Below are 27,893 nucleotides of genomic sequence, written 5' to 3'. Positions count from 1 at the left end.
CTAAGATAAGTAATCTTGACTGTCAAGGAGAAATACAAGAGGGGTAATATATGAGTGTGGATGGAACCCTGGTGGTATCTCCTGGTATTACCAGGACTAGTGGTAAAAAGTAGATTAATCTAAGACTACTAAAACCAAATACAAGTAAAACTTCCAAAAGTGTAGATTCTACCAGAAAAGATTGAGATCCACCCCTCTCCCCCAACAAACAGTTACAGAACACTGTCCAACAAAGTTATGTGCAGGCAAAGTTAGTTGCAAGCGAAGAAAAAAAGGCAAATAATGGAAGAGGGAAGTCATAAATAACAATTATAGCCCCAGTGTAGAAAAATGAGTGCATCAGTCCATATTTATATGTTGTTCTTTCCTGTTTCATGTAATTGCTTGTGAACTTTAACTTTCCTTTTCTTTCTTCTCTATTTTTCCCATTATTCTGTAAACAGTATATACCAGGGTAGTTAAGTTTACAACTGGATCAATAGATTTAAAGATACGGAAATAAAGGAGAAATGAATACCACCCAAACATCCAAGACTGGGAACTAGATGCAGCAATTCATAAGATTTAGGTTATGTCATTTAAGGAGAGAGAAATGTATTTTCATTTGTGCAAGGAATGCATTAGGGCAGATAAGAATAATTTTTAAAAATATAACTATGGGGAAAATGTATGCGTAGATATTGAAGAGTCCTAGTAGAAGACAGTAACACTTACTATTTTTTTTTTTCTGAATTGTTCCTATTTGAGGGAAAGTCCCAAGATCAGAGGAAACAAGATTTTACCCCACCTGCAGAAGCTAAAATGGAGCAGATAATCCACCTCCCTATATCTTGAGATGGGGTATGAATACATGTCCTAAACATAGCCAGTTGGTCCCATGCAGATTTTTGATTCTTGGGGAATGAAGTAAAGGTGAGTGAGAAATCCCATTAGAATATGAGCTCCATGAAGGTAGGAACTTTGTTCACTTCTATTAACTGCACCAACAACACTGCTAGTCACATGGTAAGTACTTAGTAAATATTTTTTAAATGGAGAAAAAAAAGGACAGTGAGAGATTATTTTCAGCACTCATGAGGGAATAAAAAGTCCAATGATGCAGCTGCAAGTGTCCAGTGGTAAAGTCCAGCATGTGGTGTCTAGAGATGACAGTGCCAGCAGCAATATATGAAGCACAACAAGAGTTCAAACTGTATCTATCCTTGACTCCCTTGGTTCCTGTCTAAAGTTGGTTCTCCATCCTACCTAACAATTATTTTCTTTTCCCAGTAGTCTTTCAATAAATTCCTTTCCTGACTAAAGTTAATCAAAGCTGGTTTCTATGACTCGCATTCAAGAACACCAACTAGTACAGACGTATAAATGCACTTAGGATAATTATACCATCAGGGACAGAAAACAACTCACTGTACAGTTAGGTGCCACATGAAGACATTTTGGTCAACAATGGACCACAGATACAACAGGGGTCCCATAAGATTACAATGCAGCTGTGACATCTTAGCATCATAACGCAACATATAACTCAAGCACTTGAGTGATGCTGGGATAAACAAACTTACTACACTGCTGTATAAATGTACAGCACATAAAATTATGTACAGTACATAATACTTGATAATCAATGACCATGTTACTGGCTTACGGATTTATTATACTATTTATCATTATTTCAGGTGTACTCCTACTTATAAAAAAAAAGAAATTAACTGTAAAACAGCCTCAGGCAGGTCTTTCAGGAAGTAGTCCAGAGGAAGGCACTACTATCATAGGAGATAAAGACTCCATATATGTCACTGCCCCGATGACCTTCTAGTGAGAAAAGATGTGAAGATGGAAGATAGTGACATTGATCCTGACCATCAGGATCAGGATAGTGTTTTGTGTGTGTTTGTGGCTTCATTTTCAATTAAAAAAAAAATTTAAAACGTAGAAAAATAAAATAAAATTTTAAAAATAATGCTTATAGAATAAAGATATGAACAAAATGCTTTGGTACAGCTGTACAATGTTTGCATTTTAAACATAATAATAACATTGTAAATGTTATTACAAAAGAGTCAAAACGTTTTAAAAAATTAGAAAGCTTATAAAGTAAAAAAGTTAAACTAAGCTAAGGTTGATTTACTATTAAAGAAAGAAAAAAATTGTATAAATGTAGTACAGCCTAAGTGTACAGTGTTGATAAAGTCTATAGTAGTGTACAGTAATGTCCTAGGCCTCCACATTCACTCACCACTCACTCACTGACTCTTCCACAGCAAACTCCAGTCCTGCAAGATTTTCGTGGTAAGTACCCTAGACAGGTGTAGCAGTTTTTATCTTTTATACCATATTGTCACTGTACCTATTCTATGTTTAGATGTATTTAGATACACAAATACTTACCATTGTGTTACAACATTCATTATAGTCACATGCTGTACAGGTTTATAGCCTAGGAGTAATAGGCTGTACCATATAGCCTAGGTGTGTAGTAGGCTATACCACCTAGGTTTGTGTAAGTATACTCTATGATGTTTGCAACATAAAATCACCTAATGATAAATTTCTCAGAACATGTCCCTGTCATTAAGCAATGGATGACTGTATGGACTTATGTATGTATGTATGTACATGTATATATATATGTGTGTGTATGTGTGTGTCTGTCTATATACAAAAAACCTTTTGTAGTAGACTGGAAGTTAAATAAACTCTGATGACAGACTTATGCTCAAAGCTCTAATATTTATTAATCTAACAAATCCATTAATATGTTAGATTAAACCAAATGAAACCATAGATACCATAGCATTTTTTACCTAAAAAAAATTTCATCTGGTTTAACCTAATATACCTAGGTTGTGTTAAATGATAAAGTAGTATCTATTTTCCCCTACCTAGTTGTTCTCAGATTGTTTTTAAAAGTTATCTTAAAAATCTCACTTAATTTGTCTGAAATTCTTAAATGCTTAGGCTTTAAAACACTACTGATAATACCACAAAGTCTTGTTATATGACACTGATTGAGACTTATAGAATATTAACCCCCTTAAAATCTACAAACAATAGAGAACTTTGGGGGGAAAATAGACACATTGAATAAGAATGAATTAGAACCACAGAATGAAATTGAAGCCACAGACTTCTGTAGCCAAAAGAACAACTAATGTGACTCACATTCAGGCTGTTTGTCTAAAACTCCTCCAGTCAAATGGGTATTCATATTATCCTTAAAGTCAGTAAGGAAGAAAAGCACATAACTTTTCCAATAACCGATTCTAGTTATCAATACCCAGAAACCTGTTTTGGGGGGTATTTTTTTTTCTTGAATGTTTGCCTATATCATACCTGCTGCATTTCCTTTTACATTTACAGAATTAAAGTTAGTTCCTCACTAGACAATATTTATTAACTCTTCATATACTTAAAGATATTTACTAATTTAGCCCTCAGCATTTCTCTTTATATTCACCATACTAATTCCTTTAATATTTCCTCAAGAGTCAATTTTCCAGTCCTTTTCTCATATTCATATTTTGTGAACTTACTGCACATTTGCCAAATCTTCCTAACCGGAGAACTTAGTATATCCTAAAAGTAGATCCAACATGAATGAACAGACTAATTTGGGGGGTAGGTAAAAATGTACCCCAAAGAAAAAGATCAAAAAGGAATCAGTGATACGGAGTATGCAGCAGGAACTACTGGAATTGTCAAATACTTACCCAATCATTCTTTTTTTTTTTTTTTTTTTTTTTTTGAGACGGAGTCTCGCTCTGTCGCCCAGGCTGGAGTGCAGTGGCGCGATCTCGGCTCACTGCAAGCTCCGCCTCCCGGGTTCACGCCATTCTCCTGCCTCAGCCTCCCGAGTAGCTGGGACTACAGGCGCCCGCTACCACGCCCGGCTAATTTTTTGTATTTTTAGTAGAGACGGGGTTTCACCGTGTTAGCCAGGATGGTCTCGATCTCCTGACCTCGTGATCCGCCCGCCTCGGCCTCCCAAAGTGCTGGGATTACAGGTGTGAGCCACCGCGCCCGGCCCCCAATCATTCTTAATACATGTGTTAATACATGTGCAAAGCTGAAAGAAATATACTGTGGAAAATGAGATAAAATAGGTTTGCTCTTGTGTTTCTTCCTTTTTTTTAACGTATTAACAAAGTTCTCTAAGAAAGGTCCAATAACAAATGATTAGATTTTGCTCTAACACTAAAGTTCTTAACTGGCATCACCACCCTCTAAAGTGTTTGGCCAATGGGGAATTTTTTACCTGAATGGCACTTCTTCCTGTGGAACATCCACATAGTAACGAATAAAAAATCTCTCAGAATCTTCTCGTTCACCATCAGTAACAACGCTGCCATTAAGTTTGGAAACTGATGGCAATCTATAAGTTAAAACCAAAATAAAGACATTTTTTAAGATACTAATATATTTAGCTTTAGAAAGAAACTAATTGGCTTGTGGCCCAGTCTTATTTTCTTGAAAGGACACATTTGATGTAGTTCCATTTGTATACAACTACTGACATGAACTAAAGTGGTCTAAACCGAAAGGACAAAAAAAATTGAGTTTCACTTTCATGTGACACTGAACTTTCATAATCATACCTCCCCTTACACAACAAGATTCTAGGCAGCACTGTCCAACTTACATTAATATAATGAAGCCACATATGTAATTTTAAATTCTTTAATGGCCGCATTTTTAAAAAATAAAAATTAAACACATGAAATTAATTTTAATAATATATTTCACTTAACCCAATGTATCCACAATATATAATCATTTCGACATGTAATCAATATTTTTAAATGAGCTAATTTACATTTTTAGTCATATAAAATATTTGAAATCCAGTATTTCTTTTACCCTTATAGCACATTTCAATTCAGACAAGACATATTTCAAGTACTCATAGCCACACATAGCTAATGGCTACCATATTAAACAGCCCAGTCTACAGAGCAGTCAGTAAAACTGGGTTATATAATTCAAGAATTAACTTATTATATTTGCAAAAGAATTGTGTAAAGAAAATAAAGCACAAGACCTACTGCAAGACGTATTCTTCAAAGAAAAGTATGCTCACATTTATTTCTTCAGAAAGATATTAATGTGTACGTTAACAACTGCAAAGCAGTAAGGATCTGCTAAGCATTAGCTTGTCACAAAGATCAACAACCTGTTTAAAGAACCACTCTTCTTTAGAGAACCTTAAAGCCTACAGTTCCCCTTTCAAAACTGCTATGTATAGTATACAAAGAGAAAAAAAGCAAAGCTCTATGGCCCTTGCATTTTAGCCTAAATCTTATTTCTGCTAAAGGGTCATACAAAAATAAATACTCATGGGAAATTCCCGAGTATGTGGAGGCAGAGGCTGAGACACAAAAGGCAAGGGGAGTCAGACAGAAGATAATAATTGTGGTCATATTTAAGTCAATCTACATTCAAGAAGAAAATGCAGATGCTGCCCTCTTAAGTTTTCCACTAATGAAACAGCCCAAGTTTCAGGAATTTACAATCTAAATGATCAACATGTTAACAGAGAAAATAAGAACAGAAATGATTCCCTACTGTATGTACTTTTACTTTGTGACCCAAAAGAGGACTTCAAATATTCTAAGTATTGAAAAGCATAAAAACAGATTTGTAGAAAAATTTTTCAGTGGTGTCAGCAGCCCAATTACATCTCATGTTTTCCTCATCATATTGCTCACATTCCTTTTCATCCAGGATTTGGAGCTACAGGGGCAGCTCCTTCAAGCACAGTCTGCTCAAAGGATGAATAATTTCACAGTGCACTCCCACTAAACAGTGCATTATTCCTTTAATGAAACAATAAGGCCTCACAAAAATAAAGCAAAATGATCAGGACAACAGACCTGGCTATTACCAATTTCCTTCGCTCCTCGGTGGTATATGGCTGCAGAAGAGGAATTCCTAACAATCTCACTTCTTCCAGTTTGGGAAATGAATTTAGCTTATCAATGTCTTCCCAGGACTGCAAACCTAATTTGAGAATATATTGTTTAAGTAAATCCAGAGATGCACATAAATAAGAAGAGAAACATAGCAAAAATATTAGCTCAATTAGTAACTTCTGAAACATTAAAATGATCATAAACTAAATGGTCTGAAAGTTTTCTTCATCCAAGGCAAGAGTAGAACACAGTTAAAACCACAAAAACTTCCCCATAGCCTCTCCTACCTCTGTGATCCAGGGGTTAAGAAAGAGAGTGTTATTGTCTAACATCCTCTCATCTACTCATTTTCTACCAAAGTGACTTATAAAGAGGGGTCACTGGTAGTTTCATCAATAAGCAGGATGTATGCCATGATTACGTAATTTAAAGAAAGCTATGTGACCAACTCATTTCACTCAAATATAGACTCATGGAATAAAACTATCGATCAGAGTTGATACTAACATACTCAAATTTTTACCTGAAAAATTCTAAAATGAGGCAAGGTCAACAGAACCAGAAACTAAATACAGCTGTCCCTCCTATCCATGGGGGACTGGTTCCAGGACCTCCTACAGATACCAAAATCCACAGATGCTCAAGTCCCTTATATAAAACAGTATAGCATTTGCATATAACTTACACAAACCCTCCTGTATACTTTATCTCTAGGTTACTTTTAATAGCCAATACAATGTAAATAATTGTGATACTGTATTGTTTAGGGAATAATGACAAGAAAAAAGTCTGTGCATGTTCAGTGCAGCCACAACTACCCTTCTTCCCCATGTATTTTCAATCTGCAGTTGGTTGAATGCATGGATGAAGTCCATGAATATGGAGGGTTGACTGTATTATCAATTTGGTGACAGGAGAGATGGATCTAAAATTTAAAACAAACAAAAACAAAAAACCTGAACCTTTGAGTAAGGAGAATATGTAACAAATTAAGATTTTTAGTCCTAAAATGAAACTCTTCTTATAGCTATAAGAAAATGTATTCTCCAAGTCAATACTTGACTTCTAAGTCAGGTAGGTTTTCTACACAGGAAAAATTTTTCTATAATAATGAAGCTGGTCAATTTTACAATGCATCATCAAGCCTATTTCATAGAACAACATAGTCCCATCCTATTTTTATCAACCTTCAGCAAGGGTAAAGACAGAGGAGCAATTTATGAGGTCTCTGGTGTGTAACTACCCCAAGTCACAACTATCCTCATCCCTTAGAATGGCATTTCCATCAAGGAGGAAGAAAAGTTAGCTCAAGGGGTGACAAGGTGAAATAAACAGCTTCCTTATGCAAAACACTGGATTTTAAAACTTATTTCCCACTTTTAAAACCTCTATGGTAAATTAAACTAAGTTTATGTTTTTTCAGTTGTAGGTTAGAGTTATTTCTAATTATGTAGGTGTTTTCAGAAATAAGCTAAAAGACAACATCAAGAGAATGAGAAAAAAAAGTCACAGACTGGGAGAATGTATTTGCAGAAGACATATCTCATAAAGAACTGTTATTCAAAATACACAAAGAACCCTTAAAACTTAACAGTAAGGAATAAAAAACAATCTGGCTACAAAATGGGCCACAGACCTGAACAGACACCTCACCAAAGAAGACATACTGATAGCAAACAAGCATATGAAAAGATGTTCAATATCATACATCATTAGAGAATGGCAGATTAAAACAAGATACCCCAATATACCTATTAGAATAGTCAAAATCCAAAACACTGAGAACATCAAACTCTGGTAAGGATGTAGAGCAAGAGGAACTCTTGAACTGCTGGTAGGAATGCAAAATGATACAGCCACTTTGGAAGACAGTTTGGCAGTTTCTTATAAAACTAATCATAATCTTACCATACGATCCAGCAGTCATGCTCCTTACTATTTACCTAAATGAACTGAAAACTCATGTCCACACAAAAACTTGCATACAGATGTTTACAGCAGCTTTATTCATAACTGCCCAAACTTGGAAGCAACCAAGATGTCCTTCAGTAAGTAGGTGAGTAGATAAAATAAACTGTAGTACATCCAGAAAATGGAATAGTATTCAGCACTAAAAAGAAATGAGCTATCAAGCCATGAAAAGGCATGGAGGACTTAAAGGCATATTCCTAAGTGAAAGAAGCTAATCTGAGAAGGCTACATACTGTATGATTCCAACTAGATGACATTCTGGAAAAGGCAAAACTATGCAGATAGTAAAAAGATGAGTGGTTGCCAGGATTGGAGAGGGTAAATAGGTGGCGCACAGAGGATTTTTAGGGCAGGGAAACTATTCTGAATGTTACTACAATGGTGGATACATGTCACTACACATTTGTGAAAATCCGTAGAATTTACACCACCAATAGTGAACCCTAAGGTAAATTATGGACTTGAGTGATAACAATAAGTCAACATAGGTTCATTGACTGAAATGGTACAAATGTACCATTTGTACCATTTGCTATGTACAAATGTACCATTTTGCTATGGGACACTGACAGTGGGGGAAGTTGTATATATGTGGGAACAAGGGGTATATGAAAACTCTCTGTACTCTCTGTTCAATTTTAATGTAAACCTTAAACTGTTCTAAAAAATAAAGTTTATCAATAAAAAAAGAAATAAGCTAAATATATTCATTCCTGTGATACACAGGATCAAATGGCAATAAACTGACAATCAATTACATACAGATACTAAAAAAGTCAGCATTTGAAAAGACAGCAGGTTGGGATTTCTTAAACTAAGTCCAGATAAAATGGTCTATTTTGTAATTCTTTGTACTATTTTTACTGTGTCTTTTAATATCCAGTGCATCAATTTCATTTCACTTTTTTCATAGCATGACCCCTTTAATGTATAAAATATAAATTGTCAATGTAATGCTATGCCACTTAGTATTTATCAGATCATTTATGAAAATGAATGTCTTAAATTTAGCCAATCATAGGCATCTGCATGTCATATAGAAAATTCACTCTAAAAAAGGTAAAACTGTGACTGAAAGAAATATACTTTCATTGTATTTCATGCATATGCTCAGGTTAATTTGCATGTAGAATAAGAACAAGCCTGAACCTCACCTGACTTGTGGAGGCTGATGGATCGAAGATTAGGAAACAACCTGGCCAATGAATCATCAGGCTCCTCAATAGCATTCAAATGATTGTTGGCCAGGACGAGGGTATCCAGTGAAGGAAACATAACTCCTAACTTTCGTATTTCAGTCCAGTCTTGGAGGTTATTGTCTGTTATATGTAGTAGCTTAAGAGAATGACAGCAAATAGAAGGACAAGACACTGTTTCATAGTCATTAAGGCACAGGAAGAGCTCCTCCAAACTGCAGAGAAAAAAGGAAATATTTCATTGTTTAAAGCAGTTTAATTTCTACTTTACACCTATTTTCATTCATTCAATAAATAAGTAAGTGCCTACTATATGTGAGACTCTGCTAGGAATTGTGGAGAAAATACCAAGATGTCTTCCTGAAGTTCAAAATATAGCTGGGAAGACAAAACCTAAAGTATACACTGAAATAGCAAAGAATGATATAAGGTAGTGCGAAATTACTTTTGTGCTTAAATAATTAAGTACTAAATTAAGCAGTACTGACTGTAAGTATAATAGCCATTCACATAAGAATGAAATTAAAATTATACTTAGAATAATCAGGAAGAATACATGGCCTTGAAGGAGGGAAGGACTTCCATAAGTTGAAAGGAGATAGAAGAAAATTTCAGAAACAACATGAACAAATGTTTAGAAGTAGAAATAATAACTATCATTTATTGAATCCCTACCCTGTGTCAGACCCTATGCCAGGTGTATTATAGATTTTAGTCCTACTTCTGCAGGTAAATGCAATTATGCCCATTTTACAGACAAGGAAACTGAGCTCAAACAAGTTAAGTAGCTTATCAAAGGTCATATGGTTAGTAGTGAAACTAGCACTTAAAAGCTCATTCTCTGCCATGCTGGGTGTTGGGTGCAGTGAGGAAACCAATCTCATTAGAGTTAGAGTGTGAAATTAAGACGGAATAAGATGAAGAGTGTGAAATTAAGATGGACAAGATTCTAAAGGGCTTTGAGAATTTCCATATTTAGACAGTCAAAGAAACTACAGCCTCTTTAAATTTCCTTTGCACACTTACATGTAAATACAAAGATAGGGACAAACGAAACATAATAAAGCATGTTTTAATTGACAAAAATAAAATTTCTTTCTTAAATTTTTGAAAACAATACTAGGTCAATTTTCCCATCAGATCAGCTAGACACTTAATCATCTGAATGTTAACACATTTTAGTGATACTATGACTTTTCCTCCCAAAGAAAAGGGCTGAGGCTCAATTCTCATATCAGAAGATTCAAATAGAGTAAGGCTGAGTTGATTTAGAGTGATAAGTGCTTCTCAGGGGTATTTTCTAGCCCAGAGATGACATATCCCATGTCTTGGTGCTACTCAACACTGAACATGTATTCCACTGGAAATGCTACTAGATTACCCTCACATTCTCATTCCAATAACTTCGTTTTTCTAACCTCTTTCTCCACTCAATCTGCAGTTCTAGTATTTCTTGGGTGGGAGATCAGCAGTACTCCTATGTACTAACACAGATGGCAACATAACTCCCTCGCCCTCATGCTCTCTGGGCTTACTCTGGTAACTCCTGTAGTATCGTGTGGACCGTCTCCCAAGAAGCTTTGCTGTTGTTGAGGACAAGTTTGCGAACCCCAGAGAAGGACCCAGCACATGTTCTTTCTAAAACCGACAAATTCAGAGGGTTGGAACTCAGGTTTAGAAACTCCAACTGAGGAACATTTGACACAATTTTACTGACCTAAGGAGAAAAAAAGAAAAGCATTATCAGGCAGTAATCAGAGCTGTTAAATAGCAATCAAGCTCAAGAAAGCCTAGAGGAGCGGGTCTCCAGGCAAAGGGCCATTTACATCAAGGAGTCCTATTTAGTGACGGTACTCACAGAGGGACATAAGTGATCTCAACAAACCTTGGCAAATAATTTAATCTTTCAGTGAAATAGTGGCATAACTGACTGGTACATAACAGAACTTAATGGTAAAAAGGAAGATTTACTATGTTGCCTTTAGAAAGGTTTCTGATTCTGCTCTATGTGACGTTCTCTTTGATAAGTGGAGAAAAGACAGTTTTGATGACATTTCTTAAAGAGCTGAGATTAGTTCATATAATCCTCTTCGAATATCTCCTTCCTCTCATTCTTGGCAAAATATTAAGGCTAATTAAAGGTTAAAATTCACCTGGTAACAATTCATGTGTTAAATTTGACTACATTATCACAATCACTTAGAAAACAGTTTCAATTTGGTTCAAAGATGTACCAAACTTTAAAATATGTTTACTCAAAAACAAAAAAAAATCCATAACTATATAATGAAAGGGAAAACAAGATTATCAACGATTTAGCTAGCAACTTGGTAGACAAAAAGGAAAAAAAGAAAATGAGCATTACTGACCTTAGCTATTTGGTCTGCATGGTACTAGTCTCTTTGATATAGTTTATTCATTAAATTCTCAAAACAACTTGCAAGATACTACTACTTTCATTTTAATAAATGAGGAAGCTGACTAATAATTTGACTAAGGCCTTACAGTTACAAAGGTCACGTCTGGGATTTAAAACTCAGAGCCATTTTTCTTTCCAATATACCATATTTATACATCATAAATATAAGCAGAAAAAATGAATAAAGAAAACTGAAGACTGGTTGGTACAATCTGCGAGAAGGATCAGCTTAAACAAGTATGAAATAAATGCTAGATGTCCAGCAAATGTATTAAGCATCAAACAACCAGGCAATGTGGTAAGTAAAAGCTATAAGAAAAGGAGAAAAGAGTAGTTAGGATTAGTTTTAGAGTCAAAAAGCCTGGGTTCAAACGAGGTTCCAACACTTCCTAGCTGTGTGATTTCAGACAAGTGACTTAATCTTTCCAAATCTCAGTTTCCTCATTTGTAAAATAGGGAAAATAGTTCCCATCTGTTGGTAGGATTAAATGAGATACACATTAAAGTGCTTAGCATAGCAAGTGACACATTTTTTTGAAACTTGTTTCCCTACGTACCCCCCAATAGCATGTAAGCTCTATAAAAGCAGATATAGTACTTACCTACTTCACTACTGCATAGTGGACACTTATTTATTGAATAACTTAATGGCAAAAAATCATTTAATAAATGTAACTATTATGAACATAAGCATAATATGAACCATTATCTCAACCTTAGCTACCCATCGGAATCACTGACAGAATTTAAAATATGCTGATTCCAAGGTTCCACCATAATTACTGAATCAGAAGCTTCATAGGTGGGACAAGCTTCAGGGTTGCAACCTGAATATCTTTCTTTTCAGAGCTCCAGAAGTAATGCCAAAAGAGTATCCAGGAGGGAGAACCATGGGTAGAAAGAAAAAGTAACCTGTACTTTACATCAGATCTACTGTGTAAACATTGAGTTCAGGAGCTCTAAAATCAGTGAGAAGTAGATTAATTCCAAGAAGTTTCAGAAGAGTGGGTGAGAAGAAAAGGTTCCCTGCATTCACTATTTCACTTATTCCACACACTAACCCTATAAAGTGGGTACCATTTTTATCCTCATTTTACAAATGAAGAAATGAGCTGCCTTTTAGAGAAAATACACTAGGCTTCTGTTTAAAGTGTAAGGAATTTACACCAGTGTGCACATATTCTCTTGCTTGATCCCTTTTGTGATCAAATGGTACCAAACATTTGTACAATATATGGCTAGTATTTGGAGCTTAGTCTGTGACCAAAACACAGCTAAATAGTTCATGCAGGAACCAATCTGTACTGCATTCTATGATTGAATACCGATACGAAGAACTTTCATACAGAAGATGCTTACCAGCTATACTTAACCTCTTTGTGGAGGTTGGAGGGGGACAGGAATTATGCTCCAACTAAAGCACGAAGAATAACTTATAGGACAACCCCAGTTAAATAAAAAAAAAACATAAACCCTTTGCTAACTACTACCACTCATATTTTATTTTTATAATAAAGAGGAAAACGCTTTAAAAAATAGATAATTTAAGGGTTTTGAAACAATTTCTGGGAGATTTCCCGAGGCTAGCAGATACATGATGTACTCATCACGGTCTGCATCAGCATTACTGTACAGTGAAAATTAATATTCAGAATAATGACTTGTTAACCCTAGAATATCCTAAAAGATAAAACTGGACTAGAATTTAATCATTCAAGCAGGAAAAATAACAAATGTTAGAAATAAATGAATATTTTCTTTAAAGGGATAAAATAAAAAAGGTTTTTTTGAGTAACCTCAAATTGATAAGACTCAGGAAGACATAATATTCATTACACAGATAAATTTACTTATGACAGAAAAACTTCCCAGTACCAAAAGCCGACAAACATTCCATGAGTTTCTAGGGCAGTATATTGACTTCTCTTTTTTAAATTCTAAAAATAAAAAAGACTCCTCTAACTGGAATGAGTATGCTCATGTGCAGAAACATGGAGATGAACTCAGATCACATTTTAGGTTTCTACAATTCTATGATGTAATAGGGGACCCTTTACTTTGGCTTCCAAAAAGGAAGAAACTGAAGATTTAAGAAAAATGAGAAAAGGGTTTTAAGACAACAATCTGTCATCTGTACCTAAGCTATTCTCTACCTTACCTGAGTGGCTACTTCCTCCCTCCTCTGAACCACTAGGTTTAATTTCTTTTATAAAATGGTTTTGATAAGGAATGGAGTAAAAAGAAGGTACCTTGGGAAAGGTCAGACAAAGATCTACTCAGCCAAAAATTCAAGTCAAAAGCTAAAAAAAATGCATTATTTTTAAACATAGGTGCCCAATTTTAGAAGGGTGAAGACAAATCTTTGCCTCCCCAGAAGTATTACTTTTCTCATCCATATTTATCTTAGTCTCTGGATATATAGCAGCCAGCAAATTAAGTTACAAAAGAAGTTACTCATAACCTATAATATTCTTGGTCATCCAAAAAACTAAGGGAAAAATTATACAACTGGTTCCACATTGCCCTATCAATACTGGCTGAAATAAATTCCGTTAATGGCTAAGGACAAATTGTCTTTTTGGTAATCAGATATATGGGTTATAATGGGGTTGAAATGTAATGTCCTAAAACAGGCGACCTATGAAGCATTTGTAGCCTGGCCAAAAGTTTAATCAATCCTAAAAATCAACATTCTTTTGTCATATTTCTCCCTTTTCTATGTTCTGATATATCCTCTAGAAGACTGGGATCAACTACAGTTAAGGATAAAGAGGAAATATAAAGGAATGATGAAAACAAAAATAAATTAGAAAATGGATACCTGAAAGCAGCAGCAACAAATATTTACTTGAAAACTGCCTGAAAACAGACTATAGAGCACTTAGGAATATACAAACTGAGTACAAATACAGTATAAATAAGTATGTGACCCTCTGGATATATGTCAATGTGGCTTGAGAAAAATTTAACATAGACCTTTGTCTAAGCAGGGAAAAATGCTGAATTACTTAGTGTACACACTGTGTACTGATCCATAGTACACACATCTTCCTCCTGAGGTAGCAACTACATCACTATTAAACTGTTCCCACCAATAGCAAAAGCTTATATACATGGTCCAAGCACAAAACCTTTGTAAAATTTTTTATTTCCAAAGAAACAAATTTGAAGTGCAGATTAAGCATGCATGGCAGTTAAACGTTGCAGAGGACCAAGAAGGCACAATCTGTAATTTGTTAAACAGTAAACTATACAAGTTGTTCAGATAAGTAAATAAATATATATACAAATAGAAATTATTTTTTAGAATAGCCCTATAAATTTGCATATGTTAATAAATCACTTAGAAATAGGCGACATGCATTGCAAAGAATTTTGGTTAAAATCCTAATAAAAGTAGGAAATATAACCAAGAACACAGTTACCAGATTAAACAAGGGCATAAAATAGAGAAATGTAAGAAAAGCTTACCAAAACTAGGTTATGGATAGGTTTTTCTTAAACAAGAAATCTGTCTTAGGATTTGTATAGCATTCAATATCTACTAAGTGTTTCAATGATTAATTTTATCGGCAAGCCTACCTTATGGATAAGCAAACTAAAGCTCTAAAGGATTAAGTAAATTTCTTAAGATCACAGGAAAAGTTGGAACAAGAGGTCTTGATTAATCCTTAAGATATAATCATTTAATCATTAACGCACTCAACAAATATTTGACTACTTGGTATGCTGGGCTTATGATAAAAAAAAAGATAAAAATCTCCACTTGGAATAAGCTCATAGTCTATTAGGAAAACTGTCAAGTAAGCAAGTCATTATACAAGACTGTGATAAATCCTTTCACAGTGGTATAGTGTAGGTGCTCTGGGATAATCTGACTCTGTCTGTGAGACAGCCAGGGAAAATTTCACAACGGAATAGCAACTTGGGCCAAGTCTTGAAGGATAAATAGGAAGTGGCCAGGTAGACAAGAGAAGAAAGAGAGCAGTGGGTTCAGAATGAATAAAAGCAAGGAAGCTTTTTATTTTGAGTTTATCATGAGCTGCAAGTAAAAGTATATGGCTAAAGAGGGAGAAAAAGTTCTAGAAATAGAAAAGGGCCATATGATGAAGGGTCATGCTTATAGAGTCAGACTTTAGTTTCTAGGCAAAGAAAGGTGACTGTAGGCCTTTATGCAGGACAGTGTCATAATCATGAGTCATATATTAAAAGGAGTCTGTGGTAGCACTACGGAAGACAGCTTAGCGGAAACAGAATAAAGCCGGATCCAGGAAAACCCATTAGGAAAATCTTCCTAAAGTCAAATCAAAAAATAAGAGCCCAAATTAAGGCAGAAGAATGAACCAAGTAGGAAGAACATTTTAACCTTCTTCTTCAGGGTAGCTTCTATCAGGTAATGTTATAAGCAGGTAGGTAATGTTACATATAATAATAAGAGAATGTTACAAAACTGTATTTGTGTACTTTTACAAACTATGTGTGTAGTTTATAGTTACTCTGAGATCAAGACATCAGTTATGTCAAACCACCCAAGGGATTTGATAATATAAGAAAAGTTGTAAAATATTTGAATAAATTTCAATAACAAGAATAAATATATTTATATATATTCTCAGTTTCAACAATTTTATGTCAATTTTCAGTAATAAATATTGAAGTAGAAGTAGAGAATGAGCATAGGATGTATAAATTAGTGAAACAGTAGAAAATTTAATGCACTGTTAGCAGTTTAAGCTGACGAAGACTAATCAACCTCTTGATGCCTAAATTTCCTTAGTGATTGATGAAAACAAATGAACAATGAAAAACAAACTAACAATAACAAAGCAACAATAACAATAACAAAGCTAACGAAAAATCACCATAGATAGAGTCAGTTATTTGCCTTTTTTTTTTTTTTTTTTAAATTAAAGATGGGTTCTTGCTATGTTGCCCAGACTGGTCTTGAATTCCTGGGCTCAAGTGATCCTCCTGCCTCAGCCTCCTTAGCACTGGGATTATAGGCCTTATTTATCTTGATATACAGACATACAGACAATAAGATATACAGACAACAAGAAGTCATACAGACATCAAGTGAGAACAGAATTTAGCAGAACATATAATAACATAAACAATGACACAATGGTTATTGCTGCTTTTCACTAAAATGTAGCAATATAAAAACTTCACCTCATGCCAGTCTTCGAGTTTGTTGTCAGAAAGATCTAGTTCCGACACATGAGCGCAGAAAGCAGCAATTTCTTTTTCATCTCCTGCACAGGTTATTCCACAGCTGTTCAACACTAGTACACTTGGGAGGTTGAGGCGATCTGAATGATGAGAGACACAAAATGTTTTCTATATCAGCCAAATTCTTGTCTACATATGTTCAGCCCCCAGGAATTGTCAAGAAACAAAAATCAAACTGTGTGAAATTACATAAGGATCTAGAAAATACAGGATATAATGGGACCAAAGGGTACTGAATCCTAAGAGGAGACAGCCAGTTATTGCCCAGGAGGAGTTCAGAAGTACTGCACCCATACCACCAAAAAAAGTCCTCTAGGCTTTAACTCATAGCAGGATTGTTTATCTCAATCACCAACAACAGAGCCCTCATCCACGCTATCATCTTATCATCTGAACAAGAGATCCATGAAATTCATGTGTGGACTACCAGTACTTTCTTATAGGCCTCAATTCTTTCTTTTTGAAATTTAGTTCCAAAGTATTCTGGATGGCTCTTTTCTCTCTATCTGATGTGTATCTTTATCTTTTGTGCCTCTGAAAATCATCTCAAACCATTAATCTACTAAATCACTTCTGTTAAGTTTATATCATTCAAGAAATCTTCTTCACTTAAGTGGATCCATTCAGAACTCTACATCTCTCTCTCGTCTATCAATTATCTCCATTTCATATCTCTACAGAATTTGTCCCTTATGAAAATTAGCCTTCTTTAAAAATATAACTGTAATGGAAGAAAGTGTTTCAGTCTTAACCTATTAACATTGAATTTGGTCAAACTGAGGTAACAACTTTTTGACTACTGCCTGGTTCAAAAACACATGTGTCAATAAAATCACTCTTACAATCTCTACTAGAAAGGATAAACATGAGAATGCAACCACTCTTTTCCCATTTGGTATAAAACAAGGACTCATCAAGGTAGTACTTTATTAATGGAGACCTCAAATTACATGGTTTTCAACTTGCTACTTTCAGCAACATATTTATCACAGTGGGAATGGATCCCGGAAAAAAAAAATTACCAAGTAAGAAATCCACTTCTCTCTGCCATTCCAGGTTACGTAGAGATAAAATTATTGTATTTAGAAACAGCAAACAGTAACCTTTGAAAGTAAGAACTAAAACAGTGATTCAATATTAATCCCCCACAATTACAAAAAACTACTTCCAAGAACTCTTAATGGCAACATTAAGCTAAAAGACAAGCAAAAATATACCTTGCACACTTCTAGTTACAGATTTTCGCTCACATCTAATCCCTCTCCTAGAATGTGTCTCATCTCTAACCAAATTCTACATTCTTGAAGAACTAGTTAAAATCTCACAGCTTTGAATCATTTCTTGATCATATTAATTATCTTTTCAATTTCTTTCCAAGTCACTATACCATTCATTTGGCTCAACATAAATTGTCTTGTGTTTATTTACCTTTGTAAATGTGAATGTCTTGTAAACCAATTAGGCTATGAGGTCCTGGAGGGCACAGGCCAGTCCTGTACTGTTTTGTACCCTCTATGTTCCATAAAAGAATATGCATTTGAAATATTATCACTCAAATATTATTCTTGTCATACACATGCAACTAAAACATCTCTTAATCAATCTGGAGGAAAACCAGTCCTGTTACGTTCTTTAGAAAACTGAAATCATAACAAGGGGGAAAGACTATTTGACTGTAATTAAAAATAAAATAAATCATTTGCAAACAAGGCAACACTGTGATTTAACATCCTAAGTAAGCTCCACTAAATAAGTGTTTTAGGTCCCATCTTTCTTACCTTTCATAGGAGAGCCCTGAGGTGTGGCTGGGACATGGACTCCCATCCCCGGGCCACGGCGATAAGGAAAATTTTCAGGACTATATTTTTCACATAATACTTGCATGAAACTTCTTCCACTAGGTTGATCCATCTTTCTTTCTTAAAATGCTACAAGAAACCAAGAAATCATCAAATTATGTAAGTATGTATTTACTCACATAAGAAGTATTTATTGAAAACCAATTATGTATAAAGTACTAGACTAGGCATTGCAAGACATATGATACTTAGTTACTGACCCCAGAAACATATACTGTGGTGACAGCTTACAATTTAGGGAAGCTACATATACAGACAAATGACAGCAATAACAGTTGAGCATATATCTGCAATACAGATGAAAACTATTACAAGATTTAGAAGAGGAGCTGATCACTTCCAACCAAGGGCAATGAGAAGGCTTTTGGCTGGTACATAGGATTCATGTGGATAAGTAATTGAAGAAAGGTCTGAAAAAGAAGGTACAGATTGAACATCAGGCTAAATAGTTTGGATGAATCCTTTAATATCTGTCCCTAAAATCCATTATCTTCTTCCATAGTAAAAGAACCTTTAACTGGATAACTGTATTTGGGAATGAGTGCTGGCTAAGTTCTAGCTCATGGGCTAGAAACCAAGTATTCTGTGGCAGCTTCTAGGAGTCATCCTTAAAAGATGACCAGAGTGTGCCACTTGCCCTCCTTTGTTCCTTCCCCCATCTGTTGCCTAGAAAACTGATGCCACCAGACAATGAACCCAAGGAATATACACTAAGAAAAGTGGGACGAATTGCTGAAAGGGCTCTGCATCCCTGAGGACTTCATGTAACTGAGCTGCCATACTGGTACATATCTCTGGAAATTTCAATGACAGATAAATAACCTATTTTGCTTAAGCCATTGTTCTTCTCAATTTTTTAGTTACCTATAACTGGACCTAATCCTAAATAATACAAAATGTCATCTCTTTTGGTTCTGAGTTTGGGTAGAGTCCTTTCTGTTTAGCATCAGCTAAGGGTCCAAACATTGAATGATTCCAGCATCTGAGAAGATGAGTACTGAGAAGGACTCATGCATACATTAAAACAGGTAATATTAAACAACATGCTAACTTCTAACGACCTGATAACTCATTACTTAAGGGGCTGGCCTATGATGCATATTAATCAAAATATAGGCAGCTAAAATTGACCTGTGTAATTTCAACTATTAGGTATCAGGCTTTTTTACTAAAATAATCAGTAGGGAGAAGGATATACAGGCTCTAGAGTACTCAGAGAAGAAGGGATATCATAAGAAAAGGAACTGTAGTCAAAATGTATTATGGTATATATGAGTAAGCACAAAATATCTGATGTTGCCAAAGCAGCCTGGCAATGGTAGACATTGTCAGGAGCATCTAACTAGGAGCCTCAGAGGAGATCTTGTATACCACATTAGGAGGTTTAATGTTATCCTACAGGAAACGGAAAAAACTGAAAGGTTTTAAGGAAGGGAATACAACAACGAAGTTTTAGGGAAAACTCATCCTGAGAATCATGGAGCTGATGAATATGAGGGAAACAAGACTGAAGGGTGGGAGAAGAGTTAGGAAGATACTGCAAAGACACAGCAGGGAGATCGTGAGAGCTTGAAGTGATTCAGTGGTAGAATAAATAGAAAGCAGAGGCAGATTCACAATCATGTTAAAAAGCAAGCTATTCAGAAATTACAGGGGCTGAGGGAGAAGGTAAAGTCAAAAATGACTCCCAGGGTTTCTAGTTCAGGTGACCAGGTGACTGGTGATACCATTAACTAACAAGAAAGCAGGAACAGAGCCAGTTTTACAGAAGAAAATGATGAATTCCACTTTATACGTGTTCAATTTGAAGTGCCTGTGAAACATCCAGGGAAACAATCTGGAGTTGAATGAGAAAAATGAGCTAAAGATGAAGATTTGGACACCATTACGATATATAAAATGTTATGAATAAGGACAATAAGACAATAGTCACTGATATTTAAGGGACAGGCAGAGGAAACAGAGTCATGAAGAAAAAGAAAGAAAACAGCCAGACAGTAGAGTGTTTAGCCAATATTTTGAGAAGTTTTGCTGGGAGTGGAGAAGGAAGATGGGATGGTAAGAGAGTGGTGAATCCGGGCAACTGTCAAGATTTTATATCTTAAAATAGGAAAGACCCAAACATGGTTATAGATTACAAGGAAGAAGCCAGTAGCCCTGAAGAGGCTGAAAAATCACCACCCGTACTTTTTCCTAGAAGAAACTAGCAGGAACAAGCACTGAAAAGCTTCTCAGAAGGCTGTTTGATATTAGCCAGATAATGCTTCAAATTGCTTCCCATTAGTGGTGACATATTTACTTCACTATAGTTACTGGTTTACTTTTGCTTATATTGTTTAATTATAATGAACGTTAGGTATTTTTCTTATGTGGTTATCCTATCTCTACCATTACATTAAAAAGGGTAGTGGAACTGTGTAATCCTATTTCTTTCAGTATCAATTCATAGCATCAGGCATAGTTTATTATACATGGTAACGGTTTGATAAATGTTGCCGAGTATTAAAATCGCTAGCCTCTCAGGTGCTGAGAAGGGCAGAGAATTCAGGATGAAGGGCAGGTTTACGCCCCACCCAGTTCTGACTACATAATAGTTTTGTGCCATCAGGCAAGTCACTGTTATCTCAAGTGTCTTCAACTATAAAATAAGGTATTAACATCTCTACTACCTGGATTACAGGGTTGCTGTAGAGCCCTAAAATATACAAATGCACTAGTTGGATTAAAGGGCCGTCGTAAAGTTCTAAAATATATAAATGTTAATTCTAAGAGGAAGTTGTAGTACAATAGAAAGCACATGGACATAGGAAATTTAAGCTCTTTCCCTAGCTGGGTAAACCACAGGCTAATTATCTAATCTCTCCCTACTTTAATTTTCTCACTTATGTATGGTCTAAACCTTCCTCTCAGGTTTGTAATAAGAATTTGAAAAAAGTATGAATATGAAAGTGGTTGTTAAACTTGGCTCATTTCCTAGATTACTACCAGGACCATGATCTACTGGACTTTGTGGAATCAATTTACAAATGCCTAGAACACAGGAGATGCTCACTGAGCACATGCCCATCCACTGAACAAAAATTTTCATGATAAATGGCATCAATATCATAATGAGTAAAGTGACCTTGAAAATAGAGGGCTGCCCTTTGCTCAAGATTCCCATTTGTAAGCTAAAAGATAGAGTTTGTTTTAGTACAAGACACTTTGTTCTTTCTATCCACACAGTGTTAAGTGTCTATATAGTGGCTGCCCTCTATTCCAATGCTGAGTGTGTCAAAATTGAACTGTGTTGTGTTCAGCTAGGGCTTTGGGAACTTCAGGTTGAAAAGTTCTTTTTCAATGTAAACTCCTCACCACCAACAGCAGACAACATAGACCAGGTGCTATGCCACTAGCAACAGGCACTATAGCTATTACCAAAAAAACCTGTCTCAAGCAGAATGCCAACAGAATTTTTAGAAATTTTTAACAAAAAAGCCAAGGGAAGTTACATTGTTCTTTCATACAATCAGCAGTTCAAAAGAATAAAAAGTGTGTGGAGAGGGTGAACTGTCACTGTCAAAATAATGTCACTGAGTTTAAGCAGCACCTTTTGTGTGGAGCCTTCAGAACCACTTAAACTCAAACTTACACAATTCAAGGGCAATAATCTTATATACAATTTAAATACAGAGAAACAAAGGGATGGTAGGAAAGATGTATTCAAGTTAAAATGCTAGTAAGCAAGCAAACATGGGAACTTAAAAGCTTTTCCTCATGGTCCCATGCTGTAAGAACTCTTCCAAATACGATTTTTTTTAAGACTTCTTTTTCTTTTTTTTTTTTTTTTTGACTGAAAAGCAACACCAAGTACCTTCATTGGTCATTTTCCAGGATACACTATTGGATTAGCTTTCCAGGAATGCAGATGGGCACACATTAATACATAGGTTTTGAATTAGAACATCAAGATTGTGAAATGGATTGGTAATGTAACTCTACTCAAAATCTGTTGGGGCAGTCTGAGGAGGAACAGTAGGTGGGAAAAAAGGCTGAAAACCTAACGGTGGGAAAAAAGGCTGAAAACCTAACAGATTGAAAAATGAGGAAATACAGGATGGAAAAAGATCTTTCACTAGAGCCTTTACAAGGTTTTTGGGGGGTGGGAGGGTAATCTATGACATTTTGGAAATAATGGGTGTCAAATTACATCAGACTACCTCTATAGTTAGCAGAGTTCTAATGCATTTGTAAAACTGTTCTGAATTGGTGCTGAAAGCCAGAGAGCCAGGGATCTTTGGTGATATTGCTTGCTTCCATTACTAAGTTGTGAAGTGGGCCTGTGAAAATTTCAATTCGTTTGTGCCTCAAGATCCTGACTATAATATACTCTTGTAAAGTGCTTGGAAAAAGTCAGAATAATGTATGAGTTGGAGGATAAGGTGCTCAGTACACTTTCGCCAATTACATTAAAATCAGAACAGAACATCCAGTCACCTTAGTACCCTTAACCACTACTGAGGTTAAGTACGCAAACAATTTGTACTTTATGTTCCCAATAAACGGGTTAGGTCAAAATTAGTAAGAAGCTCAACACAACTGAAAACAGAAAGTAGGCCATGTCTGACCACTAACACTGGGAAACATATAAGATAGATCCTTTTGTATAATAAGTATGCAAGGTCAATACTTATTTCACAAAGAAACAGCGTAGAGTAATATACTTCATAAAGTATGAACACTGCCAGCCTCACTAGCTAATTCCAAAAGATATAAAATGTACCCCACAGAGTGCTAAAACGTACATTTTAAATCTTATAAAAATAGATTTATCTGCTTGTATATGCATAGACTATCTCTGGAAGGATAAAACAGAAATGAATAAAAGTAGTATCGACAGTTGACTCCAGAGAGAAGAAATGAGGAATACGAATGGAAAGGTTTGCTTTCCAATGTTTACCCTTTTGAACAACTTGAATTCACCATGTACATACATCATCTTTTTGAAATGTAAAATGTTCTTAAGTAACATATCTGGAAATGACCTAATAGTTTGTCAAAGGGTTTTTTAATGTCTTCATTATTATAATATTTCTATTTTTAAAATTCCAAATTGGAATTTGTGTATGTAGAATATAAAATATTAATTTTGAAGAAACTGGGGAGTGAGGAAGAAAAGAGAAATAAAATAGATAGCTAAACAGAAATAGATAATTTTGTAAAACAACATCAGCACAGAAAAAGCAAGCAGAAACAAAGCATATCCAAGCCTGAGAACCAAACCGCAGTGAAACTAACAGGAGGGAATGAGATGAAGGTGAGCAGGCTGCCAAGGCCACAGCAGCGTTCTGCCCTTCTTTACCATGGCTTTCACAGGGGCAAAGCGAAAGCTCCACTATGGGGTGTACCAAAGGGCTGGAAGAATACCCTCAGCTTGCACAGTTCCATTTCCTTTGCTAGCCAAGTTAAATGTGTTAATACAAGTTACCCAAATCTTTCATCCAAATTACCCAAATTTGACCCAAATTCTGCTGATTCTGGAGCCATAAGCTAAGGAGGTGTGATGCCTTAAGATGGCTGGGAGATTCAGGCCTCTCTGTCACCTCTGACTGTAGAGATTAAAAAAGGAAAGAGAGGTGCTTCCTGAAGCAGGAAGCCATTTCTGCAGGTTTCAAGTTACTACAATAGTAGATAGTTGGGAACTGATTTGTGCTTTTGAAAAAGAAATCACAATAATTCAAATGTGCATTAATTTAGGATGGGGCTAAATCTTCAAGAAGTTTTCATAGCTTTCACAAAAATGGAGAAAAGGAAAATACTCTCAAGTAGTTTAAAATTACCTTCAGTTATTTGACAAGGACCCATTTGTACAACGAATCAATCCTATCTATTCATCAGAGAAGGGCAGAAAAAACTACACTCTAAAAGCTACTGCCAATATTTTGCTACCACTATTTGAAAACAAAACTTCAGGTAAACAATTTGTCAAAGGCTCCACAATTTCACCTTTAGGTTCCTTGGGTCAGATGACATTTCATTCTAGTGATTTGCTATCCATTTGGGTAATTGTTTTCTTCACAAGACAACCTGAGAATGAGAATTTCCTTACCAATTGTTTAGTAAAAATGCAGACAACAAATACATTGTTTTCTCTGCCATCTCGTTTCATTTTCATACCTTAACAAATTCTCCCAATTAGGTTTATTTCCCCCATTCATTTATTTTTAAAATACGTGCCTTCACAGAGCTTAGTTTCATTTAGTTCAGTTCAACAAGCGTGTACCAGATGCTAAATCTACGCCAAACACTATGCTAAGCACTAAAGAAAGTGAGAAGGAATAAAATCCAAACTCTGCCCTCAGGGCATCCACACTCTAGAAGGAAATACATGAGATAACACATATCTAAAATAAGCCAGACAAGAAATAGTGAATTCAACGTAAGAAGTGATTAACTTTCAGAAGTGTGATCAAGGAAGTAGGTGAATCCTGAGCCATTTTGAAAGATAAAGATTAGTTGACAGGGTGGGGAATGGCATTCCAGGTACAAGAAACAACAGCACGTGAACAAACACAAGAGACCAGAAACAAGGGTTATCAGCTGTACTGCTAAAACATAAAATATGTGTGCTGATGAGGGGGAAAGCAGGAGATTCAACTGTGGAGGTGACAGCGGTCAGTAAGGTCATGACTTTCTTGGTCTAGACTTTATCCTGCAAAGATAAAACTAAGAAAAATGCTGAGAGATTACAGTGACTAGAGTGCAAGGATGAGGGTTATTGATCTTTATGCAGAATAGAGAGAGGTCAAAAATGAGAATTTAAAAATCAGTAAAGGACTGGGCAACTAAGAGTTTGTTTACCTTAGGAGAAGCACTTCCAGTACAGTTAACGGAACAGAATCCATAGAATAGGGAGTTAAGTAAATAAGCCGAGAAAAGAGTAGCAAGCATACCTTTGAGAGGCTTAAATGAAAGTGGACGAGGTGGGACAGTTGGTGGAAAAAAAATAAGGGTTAAGAAAGAGTTGTTCTTTTTTTCTGAAAAAAGACAAAAGAGAAATGTATTGCCTGAATTTGCAGGGGGTCGGGGGAGGTCAGCAAAAACTAAGAAAACAAAGCCATAGGAGGAAAATCTCCCAGCTATCTTCAAAGAACCTCTCAGGATTGCTACCTTTCTCAAGTTTTTCAAGTTTTGTTTTTGTTTTTTTTTTTAAGCCCATTAAATTTTCACTTTGTGAACTCTTCTTCTAACCTCATCTCCAAAAAGCTTTCTTCTTTTGAACAATTATCCACTGTATCCAAACTCTGCCAGATTCTTATACATTTTAAGTAGCTGGAATTTTTGTTTTGTTTTCTAAAGCAGTCTTTCTGATCTGCAGCCTAAGAGTATCCCCCAAAAGACTGATTTATTCTGTAAAAGCATATGTATATGTTACATATTTTTCCCTCCAGGAAAGATGAAATAAATCAACGAATAAAGGTCTACTAACGAGCTTTATTCTAAATATTTGCTTTTAAAAAATATATTGTTCGGCCAGGAGCAGTGGCTCACGCCTGTAATCCCAGAACTTTGGGAGGCTGAGGCAGGTGGATCACCTGGGATCAGGAGTTCGAGACCAGCCTGGTCAACATGGCGAAATGGTTTCTGTCTCTACTAAAAATACAAAAATTAGCCGGTTATGGTGGCACGTGCCTGTAGTCCCAGCTACTTGGGAGGCTGAGGCAGGAGAATCGCTTGAACCCGGGAGGCAGAGGTTGCAGTGAGTCGAGATCGTGCCACTGCACTCCAGCCTGGGTGACAGAGCAAGACTCCGTCTAAAAAAAAAAAAATTCATTCTGAATTTTTTACAATTTCCAATTGAAAATAAATAAACAACAACAACAAAACCAGTAACCTTACCATGTAGTTTCCCTTTTTATTAGCTAAGCTAATAATGTGAGTAAGTATTATCAAAAGCTTTTCATATCTGAAGCACAGAGCCACATCCACACCAGGAGACTTTGGTTTAGATTTCACAAGCACATGAAGCCTGAGGATGCACCTCATGGTGTGTATCCTTCCAGATCATTTTTTCCATGCTATGTAGATATATAATTTTTACACAAAGATTAGATATATAGTTTTATAACCTGCCTTTTTGCTAAATAGTCCATGAAAAATTTTCCATGTCAAGAAGTGCATATCTACCTAATCATTTTTAAGGTTTATAAAGTATTCCATTAGTAAGTTTTTGGAGCTAAAGTCATGAATGACAGCTATCTCTCCCATATAAACACTTCTGGGACATTGACCAAGTCAGCGTAATTAGGCTGGATGGTCTCATTCTGTATGGCACTTCCAATTTCATTTATCCTGAAGTATCTATACCTGTGATTCTATCTCAGTTATTACCCTTGAGCATTATGTAATATAGCTAAGTGGATGCTCTCTTTGGATGAAAAGGAAAATAAACTAATTCTAATAAACTTTTAAAACTATTTTGTAGAATTATAGTTAGCCAATTCACTAACTTAACTCTTAGCATTCTAAAAGCAAAATAAGTGTAGCTGATAAATCCCTTATCATAACACACCATGCCACCACGATTTCACACCCTACTAAGAACCACCCTATGTCTCAAAGTCTCCTGCTCAACTGTATACTACACTATACGCAAGTGTAGTAATGTGGCACATCAACCTTTCTTGGTAGGAGGTTTTTTAAAAATCCAACACTGCCAGATGAAATGTGAATTTGGACTCCTGATCATTCCTTTAATTATGCTATCAATCAGCCATTACCACCCTCTTCTTGTATCACAGTACTATGCTTCTCCTTAAAAGCACTACAAACATTAAAATACCTATCAAAACTTCTTTATTTCATTGTATTAGTGACAAATATATCTAAAACTGTGACTATGTTATCAGTGAGAAGTACAGCCTCAGAGCTGTCTATATTTTCTACTAAAGAACTACGTTGCATATAAGGCACTTTAGATGTTGAACAAAGACACAAACTTTTTTCATCAATAACTGCACATTAGCAACTATGACTGACTCTCATGCTTGTAGTCCACCATACATAAACACAGCCCTTGAAATTTCTGATCCAAATACACTAGCCCCAGAATGTCATAATTTTGATGAGAAATATGAAGGGAAAAAAATTAAGACAATACTACTATTTAGACTGAAGTACCTGTTTGTGTGATATTTCTAAACACTTCTTTCTTCACTTCCATAGCCTCTCCTCGTCCAAAAATGTTGGTTTAAACCAACTGTCTATATCCCTATTAAATTAGACATTCTGAAATATAAGACAAAAACACTTTGCATATACTTTCAGC

The 27,893-nt window shown here is 35.5% G+C and overlaps 1 protein-coding gene across 5 annotated transcripts in view; it reads right to left on the bottom strand.

The window, feature by feature from the left end:
• LOC100980308 (tubulin-specific chaperone cofactor E-like protein) overlaps positions 1–27,893 on the bottom strand; it is a 170,742-nt gene that overhangs the window by 130,478 nt on the left and 12,371 nt on the right. For 2 of the 5 annotated variants that reach the window (XM_034933907.3, XM_055094997.2), the window contains exons 2-8: positions 27,746–27,853; positions 18,506–18,655; positions 16,668–16,807; positions 10,612–10,793; positions 9,035–9,291; positions 5,871–5,997; positions 4,256–4,372 (exon numbers count right to left, since the gene is read on the bottom strand). In XM_034933907.3, coding sequence (XP_034789798.1) covers positions 4,256–4,372; positions 5,871–5,997; positions 9,035–9,291; positions 10,612–10,793; positions 16,668–16,807; positions 18,506–18,638 — 956 coding nt within the window. In that variant the 5' untranslated portion in view covers positions 18,639–18,655; positions 27,746–27,853. Of the gene's footprint in view, positions 1–4,255; positions 4,373–5,870; positions 5,998–9,034; positions 9,292–10,611; positions 10,794–16,667; positions 16,808–18,505; positions 18,656–18,898; positions 18,997–27,745; positions 27,854–27,893 lie in introns of all 5 variants that reach the window. The other 3 variants (XM_057299275.2, XM_003819975.6, XM_034933906.3) reach the window with 2 other exon arrangements.

This window comes from Pan paniscus, chromosome 9, assembly GCF_029289425.2.
Source record: "Pan paniscus chromosome 9, NHGRI_mPanPan1-v2.0_pri, whole genome shotgun sequence".
Classification (NCBI taxonomy): domain Eukaryota; kingdom Metazoa; phylum Chordata; class Mammalia; order Primates; family Hominidae; genus Pan; species Pan paniscus.
The sequence above is the reverse complement of the archived record's forward strand: the minus strand, read 5'-3'. Positions and strand labels throughout refer to the sequence as shown.